This window comes from Chaetodon trifascialis, chromosome 14 (assembly GCF_039877785.1).
Source record: "Chaetodon trifascialis isolate fChaTrf1 chromosome 14, fChaTrf1.hap1, whole genome shotgun sequence".
Taxonomy (NCBI): Eukaryota; Metazoa; Chordata; class Actinopteri; order Chaetodontiformes; family Chaetodontidae; genus Chaetodon; species Chaetodon trifascialis.
Window position 1 is genome coordinate 5913417 of NC_092069.1, and position 23466 is coordinate 5936882.

The 23466-nt window shown below is 39.7% G+C and overlaps 1 protein-coding gene across 2 annotated transcripts in view; it reads right to left on the bottom strand.

Annotated features, from left to right (window-relative positions):
- gabrr2a (gamma-aminobutyric acid type A receptor subunit rho2a) overlaps positions 1 to 23227 on the bottom strand; it is a 48286-nt gene extending 25059 nt beyond the window's left edge. The window contains exons 1-4 of one of the 2 annotated variants that reach the window (XM_070979820.1): positions 22870 to 23227; positions 15649 to 15755; positions 2066 to 2133; positions 391 to 614 (exon numbers count right to left, since the gene is read on the bottom strand). In XM_070979820.1, coding sequence (XP_070835921.1) covers positions 391 to 614; positions 2066 to 2133; positions 15649 to 15755; positions 22870 to 22991 — 521 coding nt within the window. In that variant the 5' untranslated portion in view covers positions 22992 to 23227. Of the gene's footprint in view, positions 1 to 390; positions 615 to 2065; positions 2134 to 15648; positions 15756 to 21510; positions 21521 to 22869 lie in introns of those variants that run through there. The other variant, XM_070979821.1, reaches the window with a different exon arrangement.
- Between the last annotated feature and the right edge of the window lie 239 nt (positions 23228 to 23466).

The following is a 23466-nucleotide window of genomic DNA, read 5'->3' on the forward strand; positions in this document are numbered from 1 at the left end:
GGGGTGGTACTGATGAAATTAGCCACCTGACGAAATTCACAACACTGATCTTAATAGACCCTTGGTTATTCACTACTGGCTACGATGTCTCAGTGAGTTTTAAACAAAGATATTCCTTTTGGCAGCTAAACTCTTGGGCTTAGAATCATTTGAACATTTGAACATGATATTTAAATAGAAAGGACAATACTATTGGTATTGGCTGGGTGGATTGGCTTATTATAAGCGATTATTAATGTTAAAAATTCCACCTGTGCCTCTTGAAAACGACTGCCATGAAAAGGTATACTGAAAGCCTACTGCAAAGTTCTATTGAACAATAGAGATCCTGTGAGGCATACACGTGGACCTGAAATATGTCAAGTAGTCAGATACTGAAATGCTACAGACCTCAAGCTGTAGAGGACATGTCCATCAGGAAAGACACGCAGCATGATGTTGTCAGTGGTTGTGTCGTGGATGAAGGACCTCTTAGAGTGCACAAAGAAGACATCGGGGACCCAGATTTTCTTCACCAAGCGACCATCAAACGTCATGCTCTTGTTGGTGCTGCTGGTAAATGACAAGCGTTCATCCTTCCAGTAGTGCCTCAGGTACAGAGTCATAGTAAAGTCCTGGTGGAATTGAAGGAAGAGTGCGTGAGACAGAGTGTACTGGAGAGTCACCACCAAACAATACACATCTAAATTGACCTTCAAAGACCTGATGAAATAAAAAACCTACAGTATAATAATCTAAATGTAGCTAATGTTAGCCACTGCAAGTCATATCAGACAAAGTAAGACTGTAGCAACAAAACTCCAGAGTGTATATAATTTAGTTGATTTAATTGATTATGTTGTATTGGTTGTAAATTGAACTTTCCAAATGCTAAAGGACAAATGTGTTATTTCATATTACATACCTATATAGTCTCACTTTAAACGACCATAGCAGTATTCATGTCCAACTGACATGATCGATGAATACCTTACATTGACATTTTTTGTGTTTATGTGTTTTTCCTCCCTCTCTCCTCTGCTTAATGGTCCCCCAAATCAGCAACTGTTTTCAAAGCTATTCAAAGCTTCAAACTCTGTATATCTTTGGGATTAAAATTGCCTGAGAACCATTCCATACACTTATGTTTTCTCACTGAAAAGGTCTTTTAATGGCCATTCATTGAGAAAACAGTTCACAGACCCCTAACTGTACAGAATGCAGCAGCTAAGTCCTTTAAAAAAAAGGAAAAAAAAAAGAAGAAAAACAATGAAAACTTCCTTATCAACCTGCTAACAGAGATCCTGAGGTAGGATCCTGCCTGCTGTCCCATGGCTAGGTCTAACATAATGTCCACAAAGCATGTGTGGTGAAAGTGGCACATTATCAGAACTGCATTGGCAACAGCTTCAGCGCTCCGAATGCAAAATCACTGTAATTACACGTAAAAGGAAAAAAGATGAAAATAGAATTGAAGTGTAAAAAATGCTTATTTTGTATTATATTTTATGTGCTTAAATAAATAGCTTTGTCATTTTATTCTGACTCACTGATGTGTGCATGTGTGTATATGTGTGGATGTGCGATTGGTTGACTAATCGATTAAACATTGCCACGCTTGCTAGTCAGCTTTGGGGATACTAGTTAGTTAAACCTGTTATCATTGTTTTATTAATGGGCACATTGAAATTATAGGACAATGTGTTCATGATGCAGGGCAGGGTTTCTGCCATATGGTAATTACTGTAACCCCATTTACCAGGAGAATCAGTTGAAGTCAGACATATAAAGCTCTCTGGTCATAATGTAAGGTGAAAAGAATTGCCAATTTAGATTTTGTTGTAAAGCATGTTTAACTGTTGTATAAAATCACAAAAGAAAATCAAAATTTACATTTCTTCTACAGTACCTGTTGTTACACCACTACTACTACTACACTATTTCTATTTTTTCCAGTGTGCAGCAATAATAAGCAATAAAATAAACCAAGATGTTAGAGATAAAGATGTCTCTATACTTTGATATTCATCATCTGTAATAATCTGTCACACTGAATACAACTGTGGATGAACACAGGTTTTCTTACCATATCAACCTCAGAGATGCTGTCCAAGCTCTCCACCTGAACATCCACTCCAACAGGGATTGCAGGACCTGCCAAACAAAAGTATATCTTGAGCAAACGGATGTGAAAGTACACTATTATGTAACAGCAGGCAGTCTTGCCCAGCTGATTTATGAGAGAACTATCTGAGTTGGCTGCCTTCCTCTGCTCAGTGTGAGCTCAGTGTGTTTCCTTCTACCATGAGCTGACTGCAGCTAACAGGTGGCACTTTCCAAATTGGATAAAATAGTTTTTACTTTTTTAGAATGGATAGTTCAGTATGTTCAGTATGTATGGTCTACTGAGTTGCACATTTGTATTGTCCACACTGAATTTGTATGAATCTATCCTTCTGCATCTTCACCTACAGTAGGTAATTATTTTTACATGGGAAGCTGATTAAGTCGTGTTCCTAATATTCTGTACAATAATAATGCACAGTTACAATTATTGATTCAGTATCATAGATCTATGGATAGAACAACCATCAGTTCCCCTTAATCAGCCCATGTTGCCTTAGGCATAAGGAGCACAGTCAAACGATTCATTATAAACAGTAGTGGCTATGTGTCCTTTAATGTACTGCCAATGTCCTGATTCTGAGGCAAGTTCTGAACACTACTTAATCAAAATCACTTATTGCCTTTCCTTTCCCAACAGCCATTTTTTTGATGACTGTGTCTGACACTTCCTTCTTGTCCGAGCCTAAGCTTAAGTAATTCAAAGTCTCTGAATATCATTCCCAAAACAAATAAAACTGCTAATATTGTGCCATACTGTTGACCAGGTAGAAACCCAAACCTTAACTATCATTCTTATAAGTCTATACTACAAGTCCGTTACTGCCCTGATAAGTACAGGTGCTATGTCTGTCCATCCATTCAACACCTCAGGACAAGAAATTGAGGGTGGCAGCAAATTTGTACATGTTCCATATCTCTTTACCATATATGCCATGACCTCTGACTTCTTCATACTGATAACAGCATTATATGTGATCCTCTCACATGTCACCAGTCAGCATACACACACTGCATAGACAGAGCTAAAGTGGTGGGAAGATTTACAGGCGATTTGAACCACTTTGCATCACTTATCTATACAGTCTGTAATCCAAAGAGATTAGCAGAGACGCTAAATGCTAGATTAGAGTCACCAAAGCTCTTCAAATGAGGGGCTGTGGCGGGATCTCTGTGTTTGGGATTATTCCTCACTTACTGGAACAATGACATCAAGTGTGTTGCACTTCTTGCCACATTAGGCATAAATAGTTTTCTGCTCTCACAGTGACCTCATCGACCAATGTTCAACTAATTCAATATAAAGTCATCCATTCAGGGAGGTCAGAGCAGAACAGGGTCAGTTCTTCTGATCTGAGATACAAACTAGGAAACAAATGAAACTTCTTTCATCTTAAGAAAGAGCAAAATGTCACCTTTTCGCCCTTGTTTGACTGGTTTGTTGAAAACAGCAAAATCAGCAATTTCCACCTATAGCGGCAAACTGGTTGGCACTCAGAGTATCAAGTATAGCATTTAGAATTTCACATCTTCGTTTGCAATGCGGAAGAGCAACAAGCAAATCACTAGTGCTTTTGTCAGTATGCACGCTCAGTGACCAGCACTGTCCAACCTTTTCGGATAAATCACAATGTCTTTCTGTGCATTTATCTGTCCACTTGGGTGTAGAGTTCATATCATACTGTGCCATCCAACAGACCCTCCTGCTCAGTATAGCTTGCCATTACCACAGCTCAGAAACATACGTTGAAATGAGTTATAGGTCATGAATTTCAGTCTTCAGTCAGCTCATTTCATACTGTCATTGTCCTGCACCCATGCAGGCATAACATGATGAAGGTGAACACTTGGATTTGGCCTTTTAAACAGGTAAGTCAGGCCAGGTGCACATACTTACATAAAAGCCTGTCATAGAAATAGACAGAGATTATAGAGAAGGTTTCAAAGACTACACAGAATATTTTAAAAATGACAAAAATACTAATAAAAGATAACATAAAAAAAATAAAATCATAAATTAGAGCTATATCTTTAAATAGTAATGACCTGAAAAAACACACAAATCATTCAACCACTTCTAATGCTTCATTTCTAACTTTCAAATAGGGATGTACCATTATCATATTATCCATGACACCAGTATAGATGTCAATGAGATAACAACTGTATGCATCATGTTAATTATATTGTGACATACTGACATATGCAGGCACATCAGGATTATGTACAGCAGCAACACACATGGCTGAAAGTGAGAATAATGCTGCCGTTGACTCTGCTGTGGAGGAGTTGCTTGCAAGCAACTTGGTAGTGAAGAGATGGTTTGATGTCAGTAAGTTTCAGAGAAAAAGAGCAGAGGCTCTAGATTGAACATATTCCATCATCTCAAGACTAATCAAAAGACGAGGCGCCTTGGGATCACTGGGATTCAGCACAGCAGGCAACAGTAATTGATTGATCATATCATACGCTTACTCAGAGCAGTGCGTTGCATAGCTTTGACAAAAGAAAAAACTTCCTCTGTTTTTACATGTTGGGAAAATAAATTCTTAATCCCAGTCAGGAGGGGATGTCTGAGGCAATAGCAGGGATGTTTTAGACATTGCGTCAGAGTGACGTATGGGTATAAATAACTAAGTAGTTTCTTATATTCCATGCAAACACCATATTATATGATCAAAATTAGGATTAAACACATAAATAAATCTGATACTTCGCATATATTTGCTCCATGCACCCTCAACTCAAGTAGTTAGACAGTTAAACAAACGAAATATTATAATATTCTACATCCAGTAAATTTAGTGAAAGTAAGGATGTCCAGATGATCTCAGATGTTTGCTCCTGACATTACTTCGCCATGTATGTCCACTTGTGCTGTAACTGAATGAACCACACACACACACACACACACACACACACACACACACACACACACACACACACACACACACACACACACACACACACACACACACACACACACAAAACAAAAAACCTACAGCCCATAGTTTCAAACAGTCTGTCCAAGCATCCCTGCCTCAACAGATCCACAATAACATCCTCTATGTATACTATGCAAACTACAATGAGACACCATCAAAGGAAAGCTGTGATGCATGGTTATATTTTCTGAATGCAGAATTGCTTTACTAATTTTATGCAACCATGTTGTAGGCTGAGTGTGCACTGAAAGCTGTGTGATGTTCAGAATTTAAATAAACATTAGCTCATGAAATATTTACTAGTGAACAGCACTGAAATAACAGACTGTGATGTCTGGGATGTTAAGGTGTTTATAGGCCTACTGATGCACAGAGGATCAGTCACCTTACAATGTTTACATCATGAAGGATATGAATAACATGGTTTCCTGTGTTATATATGTTATTATAAACATGGTTAAAACCAACATTAGTCATGACATGACAAGAATAACGTACTGTTGATGACATGGCAAAGACCAGACATTGAGTGAAGTGAATGTGAACGATAAAATACTATTAACTCATTTGGCAATAAGAATGCCAATCTCCACAGGGGTGCCAAGGGATGTCTGGACCAGGGCACCAAAATGGTTAGAAAAGGCCCTGGGAAAAAAAATCACCACAGCGGCCACATTAGGCTGAAGTGAATTTGATTTCCAATTGGACATGTTTTACCAATTGCAGTCTGCATCAGGTTGAAGTTAGTTTGATGTGAATGTAAATATCAAGCAGCTGGGCTCCTTCAAATGTATTTCATTGTAAGTACGTAGTCTGTAGTAGCTGACTGCATCAAAGACTGCGATTGCACTTATTTCACTTACCTTGCAGTATCATGTCAGAAAGATGAGGAATATTTTAAGACCACATCGCCTACCCTTATTCCCAAGTCAAGTCCTGAAAGCCTCTCTTTGGAGTAGCTCCCTGTGTAATGTTTTTTTTTTTACACCGGTTTAAAGGAGGTTGGACTGTGAGAATCACTGGGACTACAGACTGAGGGAGGAAAATAAATGGTACTTAGATGGAAGAGACCAACCCCAAACAACAAAGGTACATTTAGGAACTCACTCAAAGTTTGCACCAATATATATGCAAACTATAGATCACTCAACAAATGCAACACAACAGTGGAGGTCTATGGCTGCTAATAATCAATTGGATAATAGATTGCAATTAAAAAAACAAGGCTATAAAGGTAAGGCTTCCACATTTGCAAATTGAAAATGAAATGTCCATTTTACATTCAGTTTCATTATCATTGTGTCTGTTTTATGCTTTGGAGAACACTGAATATTCATTGTCAATGTACATCATGTACACAAAAGTCTATACAATGAAATTTTAATATGATTCAATTATTTCAGTTTAATATTGGCTGCCACGGACAACAAATACATAGCTGCTGTGTGATGACACGCACACACAGTCATACAGAATACACTGTCGCCATCTCTTTCAGTGAGAGGGGCTGAACACCTCAACAGTCTGGAAGAGATCTGAAAATAATGTTGAGCAGCTCAACAAGTTTCTGTGTGCTAAGGTTTGTCATCACTGTGTGTCAGTCTCCCATGGCCATCATCCCAAAATATATTTATGGGGCTTGATAATCAACATGAGATTACGATGCCTTCAAGTTATTTCAGGAGGTAATTCATCATCGATCTGAAGATAGGGGTGACATATTGGAATAAACTGACAAATACTGCCAGCAATTGACAGCAATCAAACACCTGTAGCAGATGGTGGCAAATAGTAACAATGAAGATGATTTTTTCTCTAAATTACAGAAACTTGATTTATTACTTGTATGTCTAATTTTGCAGGAGACAATAACCGTTAAGGACAGATTGTGTTTTATTGGCTATACACAGTGTATTATGTTTTCCTGAAGCAAGGGAAATTAAAGTGCCACCTTTTTCAAATGGTGTTTTGTGGCCCCAAAGCTTCATTGTTACTGATTAAGTGTTTGAGTGTTTACAAGTTGTTGACGCCACTAAAAAACTGTATGAACTGATGCCCATTTGACTTCATTTTGGCTGCACTCACAAACAACTATTTCTGTTTCCTCCAACTCTGTGATTTTGTGTTTTTAGCACAGCCAATCAAGATCTATATAAAAGATCATCTATAAAAAGTGCTTGTTCAAGGCTCATAAATACTGACAGCCCTGCCACTTAGCCTTGGTTTATTAGAGCCAGCACAGTCATGGCAACAGCCAAACCTGCACTGTTCACTGTGAATGCATGTCAGCAACATTTGTTACTGTCTTAATGCCAACCAAAAAACATTTTGGATAAGAGTCATATAGACATGAATAATTGTGTACTCTTAATTGATCATAATGGAGATTGCAGGACGTCATACATACATGTTCAAACATGTTACTGATGTAAACAAACAATCTAATTTGTGGAAAAAACAAAAACAAAAAAAACACTACTGACTTAGATTTAGTTCTCTAAATATTAGAGGACCAATCAGTCACTTAATTAATCTCAGAGTGATAGCAGGTACTGGTCTTGTGTTTTTAATTTCGTTGGTCTAGCTACAGTTAGTTCTATTTCCAGCTGATTTTGAACTGTTCCTTTAAATATGGCCTAATATAAACTGTTCAGATGTACTTGCATAGGCTACAGGGTGAAAATACTGGCAAAGTTTCAGGAAAGAGTTCCCTAACACATGAAAGTCAAGCATTGAGTGATTTTAGCTCTGTTTCAGAGGGGGCTCTGACAGGCTGAGAGGAAATGCTCTCTGTGAGTCTGCTTTACAGCAGAATCATAGAATTTCTCAGTCTGGCTGGTTATTGTCATGGTATTGGTCTGGTAGTGAGTACTGGTCATGACAATAGTACCCATCTACTTTGCAGAGATTTGGGAGAGTACGGCAGGAACATCAACCAAATTTTAAAAAAACTTGAATTTGCCAGAAATCACAAAAGCAAATGTTGAGATCAGCGCAGTACACAAGGATACACAGTGAATAATCATGATGACCAACTGTCATAATAAAAAAAATATGAGGATCACACCTAAATTGATAAATATTGGCATTTTCTTTTAATACAGAATGTCAAAGTACCATCACCAACACTGGATGCACTTTTACAGCCAGTTTTGGATCTCCTCTCGTGTCTGTTCTTCAGTTGGGACAAAGTGTCATTTGCAGGGTAACAGCTGTCTGATGGCGTAACAGATTGATGCCTGTGCTAATCTAAGCTGTAAGCAGGAGGAACCGCTGCCAGCTTAATCTGCTCATCACTGCTGGAGTGGGGTCTGCTGTGCAGCAAGGCAGAGTTAGACTAGGCTAACACTGCAGGCAAGATGAATTACATTGGGTTAAGCTAGCAGCTAAAGCTATACTCCAGTCACCTAAAATTAAACTGACATCTCCAGATGGTATCTGGGTTCTACTGACCCATCCATCAGTGAGCACTGCTTAAAGCTTTAGCAACAAAAATGAGGAAAAAAAACTGTTGCGCGTATTGTTATGTTCCCTGATCCCTCATAGATGACACACAGGGATAGCATGTCACTCTGGTAGTTGGGGATAAAGCAAATGACACATTTCTGCTGTTCATGACATCTAATGCGATGAACCTCTTCTTGTGCCAATACACACATCATTCAATAATGTATACATTTAAAAGTGACAACATTTGGTTTGAAAAAGAAAGCAGCAATGAGCAAATTCAATGGATTATTACAGTTTCCTTTGATGTAGCAATCTTGATGCAATCTACTAATTGAATTTCCACAGTTTTGACATCAAACTATGGCAACAGCAGTCACAGCCCTGATTTTTGGTGGATACCATGCCACGTTATTTTAAGACTTCCGGGGGATGATATTCAGTCACTTAATTTACAACATCAGTTTTTAAGAGCCTCTAAATAGAACATAAAATTGCTTTGGCTTTCTGTGAATTTCAGTCATGCATCAATGGCTCTTTAACCTTTTCATCAAGACTAAAAGATTAGAAAATGCTCAGTGGCAAAACTCCCAGAATGAGGGTGCAGCAGGGAGTCACTGAAAAATACCCAGAACTCTTTTTACTTTCCCTCGATGAATAGAGACCAAAAGAACACTTGGCTTTTCTGTAGTAGTTTTACCTTTTTTTTAAAGCCAGTGTTCTTCAAGGTCAAGTTTGTTGCCAGTTATTTTCACAATACGCTCTACTGTCCTTTGGCCTTTAATCATACAATAGTTAAAGCTGCATTCATGGATTTTTTGGACACTTGGTGGTACAGAACAAGCTGAAAGAATAGCCTTTTGGGTCCTAGCTTGGAAAAAAACATCATAACATATTAAACATCTGACAATTCAGCTTAGGAGTCTTTAGTCTCATGGTTAATGGTTATACAGGGATTTGGGCTCATGGTTGCACTTACTGTCGTGGCTCTGCTCGATGCCTACTGCTACTCTTATTTTTATTAGTCATATTCCTACATAGGGCTGGGCGATATGGCTGAAAACTGTATCACAATCTAAGTGTTTTATATCGGTTGATATTGATAATTATTGATATTTCTTATGACCTATTCAAAATAAAGACCAGGAGAAAAATACCTTAAATTTAAACATTTTTATTTTAAATTTACCTTTACCTGTTCTATGTGGAAAGCGTCATGAGATAACTTTTAATGTGCTTTGGCACTATATAAATATAACTTAATTGAAAATTTTGATTGAATGAATGGTTTTGTTGTTGGCAACCTTTAACAAACATCACTTCCCACAAGGTCAAGAGGGCCAGGTCTCTGAGTGAGGCCTTCTTTCATTGGTCATTCTGAAAAGTGAAACATGTTCCTGGAGTTACCACTTGCAGCCAAGGACTTGTCTCCTCTGGTGAGCTGTGGCACTTAGCCAGTGACAGTCTAGGGGTAGTGGGAAATGCTATTTTGTCAAAGATCTACCATCCTTACCTGGACATGTGGAATGAAGCACACAACATACTGCTGAGTGTGTTTAAGTTTTTGGTAATTTGCATTATGACAAATGTCAATGTGATTTTAAATAAGGTTTTCCCACTTCTGGAACTGAACCCAGAAGTTCTGGTTTTTGTTCAGCTCTCTATGAGCATTGAATTACAGAAGCTAGTGGAACAGTTGCTAGCCATGAGGTGACATCTATCTATGACAAGCTTCAACAGTTACTTTAAATGTTTACATGTCCTTCAGACATGAAGCAGAATTAGTTTTCATTGTTTCTGGCTATGCGGCAAATATAAGTTTAATATTCAGTCTTCTTTTTGGCTCTGGTCAGGTTTCCAGTGTTGTCTCTGTAGCTGCTAAATGATGCCCACAACTAGCTGCTAACTTTCTCTGCTGTTTTATGCTGGGCAGATAGCAACAGTAGATTTATCTGGCCTTTGTTAAAAACATAAGCGCTGTTAAACAATGGGTTTAAAGAGACTAAAAAGCTTTGCACAGCACAACAGAACTGTAGAGCTGACATGTAGGGAACTATTTTCGTGTCAGTGCAAAGACCAGTGCAAGCAGCGCTCCCGACAGTTGAGGGAATTTTCCTGACCTTGAAATTCACTTGTCTTCCCATCTGCTCACCTGTGCTGTCAGTACTTTTCCACACTCAGCCATGTCCACCTGATCACACACCTGAGTAACCTCACTCAGTGCCAGATTGTTCTTTGCATCATGCAAGACTCTTCAGCGTTGTCTATTGGATGGATTTCTCATTACCGGATCTGCCTGTCTGTGACTTCACCTGATCTTCTGGCGCCTGGCAAATACCTCAGCCTTCTGTACCTGACTTCGTTTGTTGCCCTGCCCTTCCTGGATTTCATACTGAGTGTGGCAGTCAAGTGTTTGGTTCACCAAACATTTCCCGAGATTCTCAATCGCTCCGCTTCAGGTAGTGCTTCAAGTGGGTCCTAAATTAACTTGTTAGAGCTGCTCAGTGCAAAGTACACAATGCACAGGCAGGAGGTTCATTCAAATGAAGCAGGGCAAAGAGAGTTGTTGGTATTTTAATGGAAAATGTTTTTGGACAGTGCGCTGTCTGTTTCTAGGTCAAAGCCACTTTTGTCATTTTATACACAACAACAAAATAAATTGCAAAAAAACAAAGCAATACTGAAATAATATTTAAAATGTTATTAGCTATTTCAATAAAACATTCTCCAACCAGCAATGAAAAAGGAAATCTAATATTTAATAAGCAAAATGGTTGGTAAATCAGTCTGTACTGATCTATAAATTAACACAAGCAATTCGTCCAGTCTGGAGAGGCCTGAAAACAGTCTGTTGTCCTCAGCAGCTTTTCCTGCTGCTCATTAAATCCCTGCAGCCATCTGAAGACAGATACATTGATAAATCTGCAGCCTCTGACTGGAGACGTGCTGCGTCAGAGTACAGTGATATTTTGCACAGACGTCGACTGTGTTAACCTTCATTAAATCATGTTCAGACGACACCAGACTGCTACAAATAACCACGCACATTAGATGGGTCTGTTATCACTCAGTATTCTGTCTTTTTATGCAGGAGATGTTGGATTACCTCAATCCTGTGCGTCACAACCACCTTTCCAAATTTTTTGCAAAATTAGTGTTTCATATTTAGAGGTCTGGCATCTCTGCTGTTCAGCTGGCACTGAGTGCTAATGGCTCTGATGGCGGTGCTAAAAGTAACCGTCTAAAGATTAAAACTTTGATGCACTGTGAATCTTCAAACTGTTTCACTATAAACAGATACTGCAAATTCTTGTTAAATAAATCTCCAATGTCCACAAAACAAAGGACAAAATACTGATGTGGGAAATTTCAGAATTGTGCCTCAACACAGAATTTTCGACAGTATCTGTAATTCTTTCCTTATGGAAACTACTGCAGTCAATGGAAATGGAGCATCTTTGAACACCAGCTTGTCACTTACACAGCAATCAATCTTTGTAAAAAATAAATTACAAACATCACAATGTTGTCGAGAGACTAGTTTGAAATCTGTCATTACATGCAACCCAGGTGATTGCCTCGGTCATAGCGTGAAGCCATCTGTGGTTTTTCATCTGGACCTGCCAAGTCCTGATCATCAACAACTAGCAAAATCCATGACTACTCAGCTTTCTGATGTGTTTTATGTAGTTTCTAGGAACTCTGTTTTTTCCGGTCTGTACCTAGCAAACGTTAATTGGAAAAGACAAAAAGGCTAAAAAAAAAACAGCACCAGCATTCATCATTCACTCGTCTAACGGTTTCTTTCGTCTAACATTCCAAAGCCAGGTGGTCAAGATTTTTTACCAAGTTGGTGTGTCTCTTTGCATTTATTTGTTACATTTTGTTTAAATGAAGCCTGATGTTGCCTCACACATTAAAGCACAGTGAGGCATACAGCTTATTAATCACACTTGTTATCATTAAACACTGGTGATGGATTGGTACTCTGTATCAGCAGATGTCCAAATTAAGGAATTGGAATTGGACTGGAATTGAAAAAAGTGCATTGGTGCAGCTGTTGTTGTCGTGCATCACTATGATTGGCTAACTGGAGCTGTGTCAGAGCTGTCAGTGTCTGTATTTAATAATCACAACATCCTCTGATCTATATTCTAGCCCATCACCCACCAGTGTGAACTTGTTGTTGTCCATCCATTGTTTAAATGAAAATATTGATTACTACAGTTCCATACATTCTGTTATTTTCTGGATTTATCAGGACAGATTTACTTTCAGTAAATATAGCAGTGTGCCTTTAAGGGCTGGGTGGAGGATATTTTAAAGTAATAGGCTGCATGAAACAACCCCACCTCTGACCTTGTGACCTCTGGTAAATCCGCAACACTGCTAAGCCAGCACATTTTCTAAAAAGCACACAGTGGCTTTGGTATACAATTAACAGATCATAACATGACTTGCTCCGAGCCCATACATCAAATGATCTGGCTGCCGGCTTTCTCTCTTGCCCTTCAGTATGGATTAACAACAAGCTTAATGTGTTATCTTTCCAAGGATTAAGAGCAATAATACACCCCACACGTTAGCCACACTCATCCCCCTCTGTCCACTCAGATGCAGCATCTAACTTGATCCAAATCTTTTTGAATCTGTATGCGCACAACCATGTACATATCTAATAGTTTTACAGTGCATATGCTATGTACTCAACAGTATCACTGATGGTGAGATAAGGGGTTATTTTGGCTTGAGCTTGTATTACACACTCTGGGTGAGAGCTCTGAAACTCAACAGGTGTTTTTACCAGGACCTAATGAAAAGGTGCTATTGCTCTGTATTAAGGGAAATGTTGGCAATTTGACCCATACTGAAAAGGGCATGACCATGCTTGAGATTATTAGAGTGCCAATTTAATTGAGATTCTGTTATTTCTTTTACTGTGGTCCAATGTATAACTCTTGAAACTGGAGACGTTCATCATCCAGTGTCTAACATTTTAATCCAGAACAAGATGTCTTGATACAACCACTGGGCAGTTTGTTGGTTTCTTGGGGGCATTTTCAATTTTCAGTCTCTTTCATTCTAATGCAGCTAAGCCAGTAGCTTACTGATTTATCATAGTAGAAAACCCAGGTTAACGCATTATTCAAAATAAAAAAAGCTCAGGGTTTAAACCCATCTGGAGGGGGCAACCCCTTGTAGGGAAACAGGATGGAGTATGAGACACTAATGCAACTAGAGCCATGTATCCTCTGCTGGGACTTTGTGCCAGAACCCAGGCTATATTTAGTTCCATTTCCACTGTGACCTCCTGCCACATGCTCTGCCTTTCTCTGAAGTAACAATCATACTAGCAGGGGAGAAGTGACCTCGCTTAATGACGCTTTCATCATCTGCTCCAACAAGGTGCAACTTCAGATGAAGAGTCAGAAAAAGATTAGTTCCTTTCCCAACTTTCTTCTAAGCAGAGATGTAAATCTATCTTAGCTGCGAAATATCTTTATGAAAGCCCAGTTGAGTTATAAGCCTATGAATTTCATTTGAGATACATGAGGCAAACACTTCTAAGCATATCAACAAAGATCTAGCCTTGAGCTAGTTTCTGAAGTATTTCAGTGACAAAAGACCAGTATCTTTACATTCAACCAATGCATTGAAAAGATGTTAAGACATGCAGCTTGAATACAAGTGTATGAAACATCTTGTGAACTGCAGTCTTTAGATCACACAAAGAACAACACCAGTGGGGTGTTTTAAAAGCTTCTTAACTTGGGAACAACTTCTAAATGCTTGAGCATGTGCCATGCTGAGAAATTCATCTTAAAAAAACCCAGAAGGGGAGATTAATGACATTGTCAGCCAAAAGAAAAAGCTTTAGATCTAGTTATTCTTGTGATCCAGCAGAACAGAACAAATGCCTGATAATTGTAGTCACAACCTGGTGACAAAGCAGGATTCATGTGGAGGGGTGCAAGCTAGAGATGCTTCATGCCTTGAGATGATTCCAGGAGAGGGATGGATACTTTAAATTACTATAACATCAAAGAGCCTTACATATCAGAGGTTGGGGACACCAAAGACCAATCAGTTTTGAGACATGAGGGCAGACGGATGGCTGACATGTAATTGGTTTTTCAAGCTTGAGGGAGAACAGGTGAAACACAATCATGCTTTCCTCTTTCCTCTATTCCTGCCATCATGCAGGCCAATGCATCATGTCCAATACAAGGCTAAAGGAACACTCCACCAACATTACACAGTATGTTCACTTGTCATGAGGAGCACTACTCAGCTGTATAATATCTTCTGTGGCATTGGAGGAGTTTTGTTAAGTATGAGAAAATAATGTTGTACTGATGTCATCAGGACAGAGACATTGAGAGAACTGAGAAAAGATATATTATGCTGATGATGTAGGGTTGGTGTGGACAATTCCAAATGCTTTTACTCCACAGACCAAGTTATATGATGTTGAAGTGGATTTGTTCATTTGTACCTTGTTGTTTATCATTGTTAAGTCTGCAGGAGCCCAAACTGAACTATTATTATTAGGTCAAAAGCCGAAAACATGTCTGTTTGGAATTTGACTCCCTGTGGAGTTCTCACTGGGTTCTCCATTAGTTGGGGTCGATGCAAGTCTTATGGGAGGAGGTTGTTTGGTATCCAGCCTGCTCCTTTTCATCCTCTCCCTCTGAAAAGGGCTGATTGTCAGGCTCTATGTTCATTCTCTGTTTTTTTTATGAACTAAATGAATTTTGAATAGTGTGGAAACACCTCTAAAAAGAGCAGAAACTGATTCTTATTGTCAAACTGACATTGTTTTCTTACGTGCCATATTTGAAACTAGAAATATTGAATGAATAACCATTTAAAATTTCAATAATTCTGCTTTTCAGACAAATGCTGATGAATGATGAATTCAGACATCGGTGAGCGGAGGCTTGCTGTATCAGTTTTGACAGTGCTGACAAAAAAACTGAAATCAACTCTGCAACTAAGAAGATGAAATACGTTTCACAGTGCTTGAAAAAGCCAGTAAGTGGACCTTGAATATATGTCAATGTGTTTGTGATGGTGAATATGTGCCTATATATGTACATGAGGAAAATAATAAAGATAATGCATACAAGTGTCCAAAACACTCCACACCTACCTCCGAATGCTGGTCTCATTGTAAAGTCATGATCTTCTACTTTGAGCAGATGCTCTGTCTTTACTTTGCGAGACTTGGTCACATCTGGAGGCTTCTTTGCCAAAGATCTAGAGGAAGATGATATTAACTGTCAGGAGGCAGTCCACTGAAAGATTGGATTTTGGTTTTGAAAGTTAAAAAGCACAGCACAATGATTGAATCTGCCATGACAACTGAGAGCAAGAACTTCAACTTGATCGTTTACATAAAACCTCTTCTTTATCAGAGTCTTCTTCTTGTCTCATCACATCTGCATTCCAAATGTCCAAAAGACCACAAATAAAATGTCAGCAGCTGAACAATCGCACAGAGATCTTATCATAGGAGAGAAAATGCTAATGTATTTCGGAACTGTTGAGCTCAACCCTGTGTTCAAGCAAAACAATCACCCTGACTGCAGACACGTCACTCTTAAAATTGTATTTGTGTCCTTGGTTGAATGGAATGTCGTGCTGTGATAATTGTTGGTGGTATAGTGTCGGTCTAACTGTGTGGACCACATGCTGGGTTAAATCACCTCTCAGGACAGACAGGCACATATACTTTTGTGTGCAGTAAAGAAGAGATAAATGTGTTGCCCTCCCTACCCTCTCTCTCCCTCTCTGGGGAAACTCTTTGACTTAATGTCTAGATGATGATGATGATGATGATGATGATGATGATGATGATGATGATGATGATGAAGATTATTGTTCTTACTGTTCTTGTTCTTCTTATTTATCTTATACTAAAATGACAATTAAAAAAAAAAGCATTATAAAAAGAGCATAACACGGCAAGGAATTAATGGGATAACACACACACACACACACACACACACACACACACACACACACACACACACACATATCTATATATATATAATACATATATATATATATATATATATATATATATGGCCCTCAAAGGCCTGGTCGCCCATGGTCTTCACTCTAGATCTTGGAATCTCTAAATAGGACCCACCATCTCGGGCTGCACTTCCCCTGGGAATTCACCAGACACAGCTGCATCGCCTTCCGGCTGCAACGCAGTTTTGTTTCATCCTCTTAATGGCTTCGTACCCCACCAAGAGTGTTTCAGATGTGGAGGACTTTGCCTGTCTGACTTGTGCACAGATTTTGCTGATTTGATCATTTTCCCTTGATGTCTGTGCTGCTACAATGGGTAAGTAGGCTATCTAGTTTAATGTTTTTAATTGTGTTTTTTGTTAATATACAATCTGGAGTCTGCACCTGGCATAGGGTTTTGAATTTTGAAAATTGACTGGATTCTCTATACTATGCCTTTTTTTCTAACATAGCGTTAGAAAAACATGTGATATTCAATTTCCCTTGTAGTCTTCTTATGAAATTTTATTGAACGTGGACCACGATAAGGCTTCATGCTGTGGGCTACTGTCCCATCTAATGGTTAAACAGCCATCTTCACCAACATTTAAGGCTTTTCCAATGCAGCTCACTACATTCCTGTCCCCAAATTCCCATCTTCCAGAGAGGGAGTGCAGACCTGCTTGTCCACCACGTGTTCCGCCTGCATGGCATCCCTACTGACATAGTCCTCAAAAAAGGACCCCATTTCACATCCCAGGTGTGGCAATCTTTTTACTCAGCTATTGATGTTATAGTCAGTCTCTCTTCTGAGTATCATCCACAGTCTAATGTCCAGACCGAGCAGGTTAACCAGGAGATGGAGACCGTTCTGCAAGGTGTGACCTCTGCCAACCAATTCTCATGGAGCACCCAGTTTTGTCAACTTTTAAATGCTTACTTTGTTATCGACCTCTCTTGTTTTCTTCTCATGAGCTAAAGGTTGCCGTTTTCTCTGTCCAGGATCAGATGTGCTGCTGCCGGCAGTTTGGAAAGCTTGAGCTGCCCTTCTTTGGGTTTCCACCTCATCCCAGTCCCAGGCCAACTGTTGCTGTGCCACTGACCTGGCTTACACCCCTGGCCAAAGGTTTGCCTCTCTTCTAAAGACCATCTGGGTGTGTGATTGCCCGAGTGGCAACAGGCATGCTGGAGAGAGCAGAGCCTCTCCAGCTGCATCTTATCCGGTAATCAAGAGTCCGAAAAAACTTCGCTCTGCCACATGTACCCTATCAGATCATGGCTGCTGCTCAGTAAGTCTCCATTTCCAGACCTTTTTCTAGTTTAGATTTGCTCCTTGCATGTTATCTACGACTAAACCTATTTCTTATTCCGTCTGTTCTGCTTCCCTGTCTCAGACTCCTGTTCAGCCCAGCATCTTCCCGGATTCCATTTTGGACTTGCTCAGCTTTGCCACCCACTCCTTACTCTCTCTGCTTACACTGTGTCTTTGTCTGCAGCTGGTATAGTATAGTATATAGTATATAGTATATACTACTTATATACTAATTTGCAACAACACATACAGTATGCTTTGAAGGAAATGTAATGCTGACCATTTGCTGACATTTTGTGTTAAGATAATGAAATGTTTTTGAATGACCTTGACAAGTCGTAAAAAACATTTTTGGGACTGAAGTAATCAGTAAAATGTTCACTGACAAATTGTTTTTCTCTTAAATATCTCAGTGAATATCTGTAGTGACAACAGCATTTCTAAACTTTTGATGATTATGCTAAGGGATCCTTTGAAGATTTTCAATCTTATCTCTTATTTTATTAAATCCGAATTAAGGATATCGTTTTCTTTCTTTTTTATGAGGCCTAGTCAAGACCATCTTAGCACATACACACCCCAGTTTGTTACGCCAGTTTGGGGTTCAGAGTTTAACCTAATCTTAGTACCTCTGAGTGGCTAGCTAAAGGAGTTGGCAACTTTATATTTCAGCAAGCACAGCCTAAATTTTCATCTGAAATAGTTGTATGCTTGCAAAACATATAGTTATATCCTTGTCCTACAAAACTAATGAACAAAAATGCATTAACTTTGTGAAAAGTGGGTGCTATGTTCCCAATTTTTTTAAACTTTTTTTTTGACATTTAAAAGGGACATGCAGTGATATATTTGCTAGATACGCTATATTCATCAAATGTTAGCATTCTCATGCATCATGTTGCTTTGGTATGAAACATACTGTAAGGCTTGCCTGCTAATATTTTGTTAATTTTTGGCAGACAATGTTGCCTGACAGCCTATTTCCATTTCTTGTAACAGATTCCACAGGGCAAGAAACTTGGGAGACACAATCATTTGTTCTGTTACTGCATGCCAATTTCATTAATGAGGTCATCCAACTGAGTTATCAAAGCAGCAGCACTATAAGGTTAATGCTTCTTGCTGTAGATTTTCTTTGCACGCAGCTATTACTGACATTGATTCAATCTGCACCTGCATCAAGTGTTTATGGTATTTATGCCATTATATTGCCGTAATTAAAAAATAAATTAGTATTCCTAATTCAGAAGTTAGCATCCCAAAAGTATTTGGTTTTGTAATGGAAGTGTGTCAATGAGCACATTTTAATATCTCACAGCAAATCAATAGTTACTGGAAATTAGTTCACAGTCCACCCTCTCAACCAGAAGTCTGTCTGCTTCAGAACTGGCAGAATTGGGTTACTGAAGCTCCCTTACAGAATTTGGGCATCAGTGAAATGTTGGCTGGCAGTGTAGGCTGTGACAAGGCAAGTGAAGCTGGTGGTGTGGTCTGGAAGCTCTGGTCAAGCATATTCAATAGAAGCGGCCTGGGAGTAGCCTTGGAAGGCAACAAGCACAGTGCATTCTGGTTGTTGTACCTTTTGAGCAAACGGTATCCCACAGCTTTTTTTTTCTGTTTCTTCTGGTCATGCAGCACCGATTTCAAAAATACTTGTGTCTTTCTACTGGATAGACAGACCAGTTATATGACAAAACCATCTTGCAAAGGGTGAAATACCCCTTTAAAAACAACATTAGCATCTAACCAAAACCACAGTCTTTCTAACATCTTAACTAAGGTGAATTTGTTGCCCGACCCCAACCACAGAGAGGACTCTTGAACCCTTTTCCACTTGCTGAAACAATGATATGAATTGGGAGGTCAGTCTCTCTGATCCTCCTAATGAGTCCGTCAAGCTGGAGATCTTCAACAGTAAAACTAAAAACAAAAACTAGTACCCAACCCAGAAATATAGTACTTGGAACTGAACTGGACACATCTATTATTTGAAAGCTGGGACCCACACCCATGCAGAACTGAGAAATGTCAGACCTGGACCCTACCGAGAGACACAGACCTGATCACAATCAGTTTCAGAGCTGATTGGGCGCAACCTAAGAAGACTTCTCTCCTGTGCCTGGGCGTGATGCACAGTCCATCCTTCTGGCCAGGAAAGTTGGTAAAATGCAAACATACATTGAGGCTTTCTGTTATTCGTCTCCAGTCGTTATTTCAGTTTAAAAGTCTACTTGCTGTCATGGTAAAGAAACACAGCTCATTTAGAAGCAGATTTGCAGTTTTGTTGGATCACCTAGCATAATAAAGATAACTGCTTGTCATTTTGAACTCTAATAATGATCGCTCGTTTGTTGCCATGGCTGCTAAAGTTAGCATTGCTAATTTGCAGTCATTTGCACTCTCCAAGACTAGAGACTCTTGAGGGTTTTTTCACCTAAATTCCTAGCCGCATCTATCGATTATTTGGGTAGTTGTAAATCATGAAGTTAATTGCCAACTATTTTGATAACCGATTAATCAGTCTGAGTGATTTTCTAAAAAAAATAAAAAATAAAAGAAATAATTCAAAAATGATTCCAGCTTCTAAAATTTTTGCTTTCTTCGCTCCTCTATGATAGTAAACTGAATATCTTTGGGTTGTGGACAAAACAAGATATTTGAGGACATAATCTGTGGTTTTGGGAAACTGATCAATGTGTTTCACAATTTCCTGTCATTTTATAGGCTATACAACTAACAAATAATCTGCAGATTAATCGACCATGAAAATCGTTGCAGTCCTAGAGTAAAAGCATAATGGCTATATTATGTGAAACTGGTTGTATCCGTATTTCTTCCAGTTGGTTTGTAAAACAAACAGCCAGCAACAATGCTGATAACAGCGTAGCAGAGCTGTACAGAGCTGTAGTTTCCCCAGTAAACACACACACTCCTCTGGCTGTAACAGTCCCTCCTGCTCAGCCTGCTGCTGCTCATCTCTGGGGGTCGGAGGATGAGTGACCCGCCTGAGGGCAGTTTCCTCGGGAACGCACCTGTCAAGTCGTTTGTCAAACATAAATGGCCGTAGTTTCATCTAAACTGGATTGGAAAAAAAGATCTAAAGCAGACTCGGACTGGCTATCGGGAGCACTGGGAGAATTCCTGGTGGCCTGACAAGCTCATTGACCTGGAGTGTCAGAGTCAAAAATACTAAATGAAATGGATAACTCAAGGAGAAATTTACACAGGACAACTAACTGCATTGTATTGTTGACTATCAGCTGCCTATCTGGTTTTAACCTGATCGTTTCATCCCTGTCTGTCATTACAAATGATTGGTCACGTAGACACACACATGAACACAACGTTCAGTCAGTGCATGGTGTGTGTGTGGCTGAAAAACAAAAAAAAAAACAAAACAGAAAGCACAGGAGAAAGAGAGAATGAGAGACAGAGGAAATGCAGAGCTGAGAGGGAGCGCTTTAAAAGGAGAAAAGCCTGGGAGGAAAGTGCTGCTAAATACTGTAAGATATCACAGCATTTAGCAGCACTTCTGAGCAAGGTTTGTGGTTGGTGTTTTAAAAAGCAAAAACATAAAAGCAAGGCTGCCCTCAGCACGTCATATGACAACTACCTCTCCAAAAGTAAAAGGTATGTTAGTGGTATAAACATTAACAGAGAAAAATATTTCAACACAGCTCATACAGTATATGCAGTCTGTTGTGAATAGAGTGAAGAGATGGTTGATGATGTGAGTTGTAGTTTGGTTAGACTCCCAGCCTAAATTATTATCCCAGTCCGTCCCCGTAAGAGAACGGGACCCGACCCTGACACCACTGACTGCATAAAACATGGATCCAAACCTGAGTGGGTCCCTGGTCAGGTTCTGGGTCCTTGAGCTCAGGTGGACCGGTGAAGACCTCTACCCCAAACCAAGCTGCAGAATCGGTCGTGAGCCACTGCCCTCCAGAAGGACTCTGCTGAAGCTGAACAATATCAGTGCTCTGCAACATGTGCAGTAAGCAACAGCTTTGTCAACCAATTTGTCCACCCTGGCTTCCATCCTTCAAGGCTTTGAGGTCCTATGTCAGCGTCATGTTACTATCACCTTTGCTTCAGACAAACACCAGTCATAATCCACACAGCCACTAGAGACCTTTGTCTGGTGGACATAATTACTGGTTGTTCGGCGGGCATTTGAATGATGGCTGCCGTCCTTTTCTGGAGAGGACAGTCTCAGACAGCATGTCAGAGTCCTTCTGAACCACAGCTCCTCCTGATGGGCAGGTCAGTGTCTTGCAGGCAGCTTCACCACCTTCTATGTGTGTGTGTGTGTGTGTGTGTGTAAATGTTTGACAGAGCACTTTACGCTGTTATTACTGCGGTCCATTTCCCATTGAGCTACGGTCCATGCAATTTTAATTTCGCCTTGTTTTAACCTTTTTTTTTTCTTTAATTTTATTTTTGCCATTTCCTCTCCTTCTGTGAGATAAACGTGTTAATAATCGTGTTTAAAGTGTTATCACAAACTGTCACTCGGTTTTCAGCAGGACATCACTATTCTGCGATAAAGCCAGAGATCCACTCACCACACCTCATTTATGCAGCGCACAAAGTTCAGACTTCAACTGTTGCTTTTTACCACACCAAAAAATAAAAGCATCATTTTAAGTCTATAACAATACTGAGAAAAAATGAAAAGAAGGTGTCAAGACAGATGCCTTTCAAACTGATCCCATGGCTTTAGACCATGCATTTTCACTCAACATGTAGTCTCCATAATACACCTCTAACTATTTGCAGGTGGAGCGGCTGTGATTTACCTCACTGTTAGCCTTCTATCCACTTCTCTTTCTTCTGCTAATCCATTCTTTATTATATTACTAATTTGGGAAGTGTAAATCTCAATAACCTTTCAAGTGGGATGAGCATCTTAAAGCTTTCCATTCCACATTAACTCGCAGTTCCACTGTCTTATGTGATGACACATCTTGCGAGGATGACAATTCAACTAAAAGTATTGTACCGGTCTCCTGTATGTATTTCCTTCTATCTTCCACTTACGTGCCATGCTTTTGGGTCTCCACGGTGCCGGTCCATCTCCGCACCCGATGGCCGTGTCTACGGCATTCACCGGTAACGACCAGACATAGAAGTAAAATCAGAGGTTTGGTCATATAAGGCATCTTGACGGCGCAAATCCACAGGTGAGTCCCTTGAAAGCCCCTTTCACACGGTTCATTCCAGCAGGGCTCAGCCGGCAGCGCATGTTTCTCAGCAGAGGAGGGATGTGTCCTCGGTCATGGCATCAGACGCTCTCCCACTGCAGGAGAGGAACGTGTATGCGCGATCCCATACACTGTCCGCACTTATCCTCACGAGACACACACACACACACACACACACACACACACACACACACACACACAGGGAGAGAGAGAGAGAGAGAGAGAGAGAGAGAGAGAGAGAGAGAGAGAGAGAGAGAGAGAGAGAGAGAGAGAGAGAACATCTGTAGCCTACATGCACTAAGGGGGGAGAAAAACACACGCAAACACACACACACACACACACACACACACACACACACACACACACACACACACACACACACACACACACACACACACAACGGATTATTTGCCGCCTGGCATGACACAACAA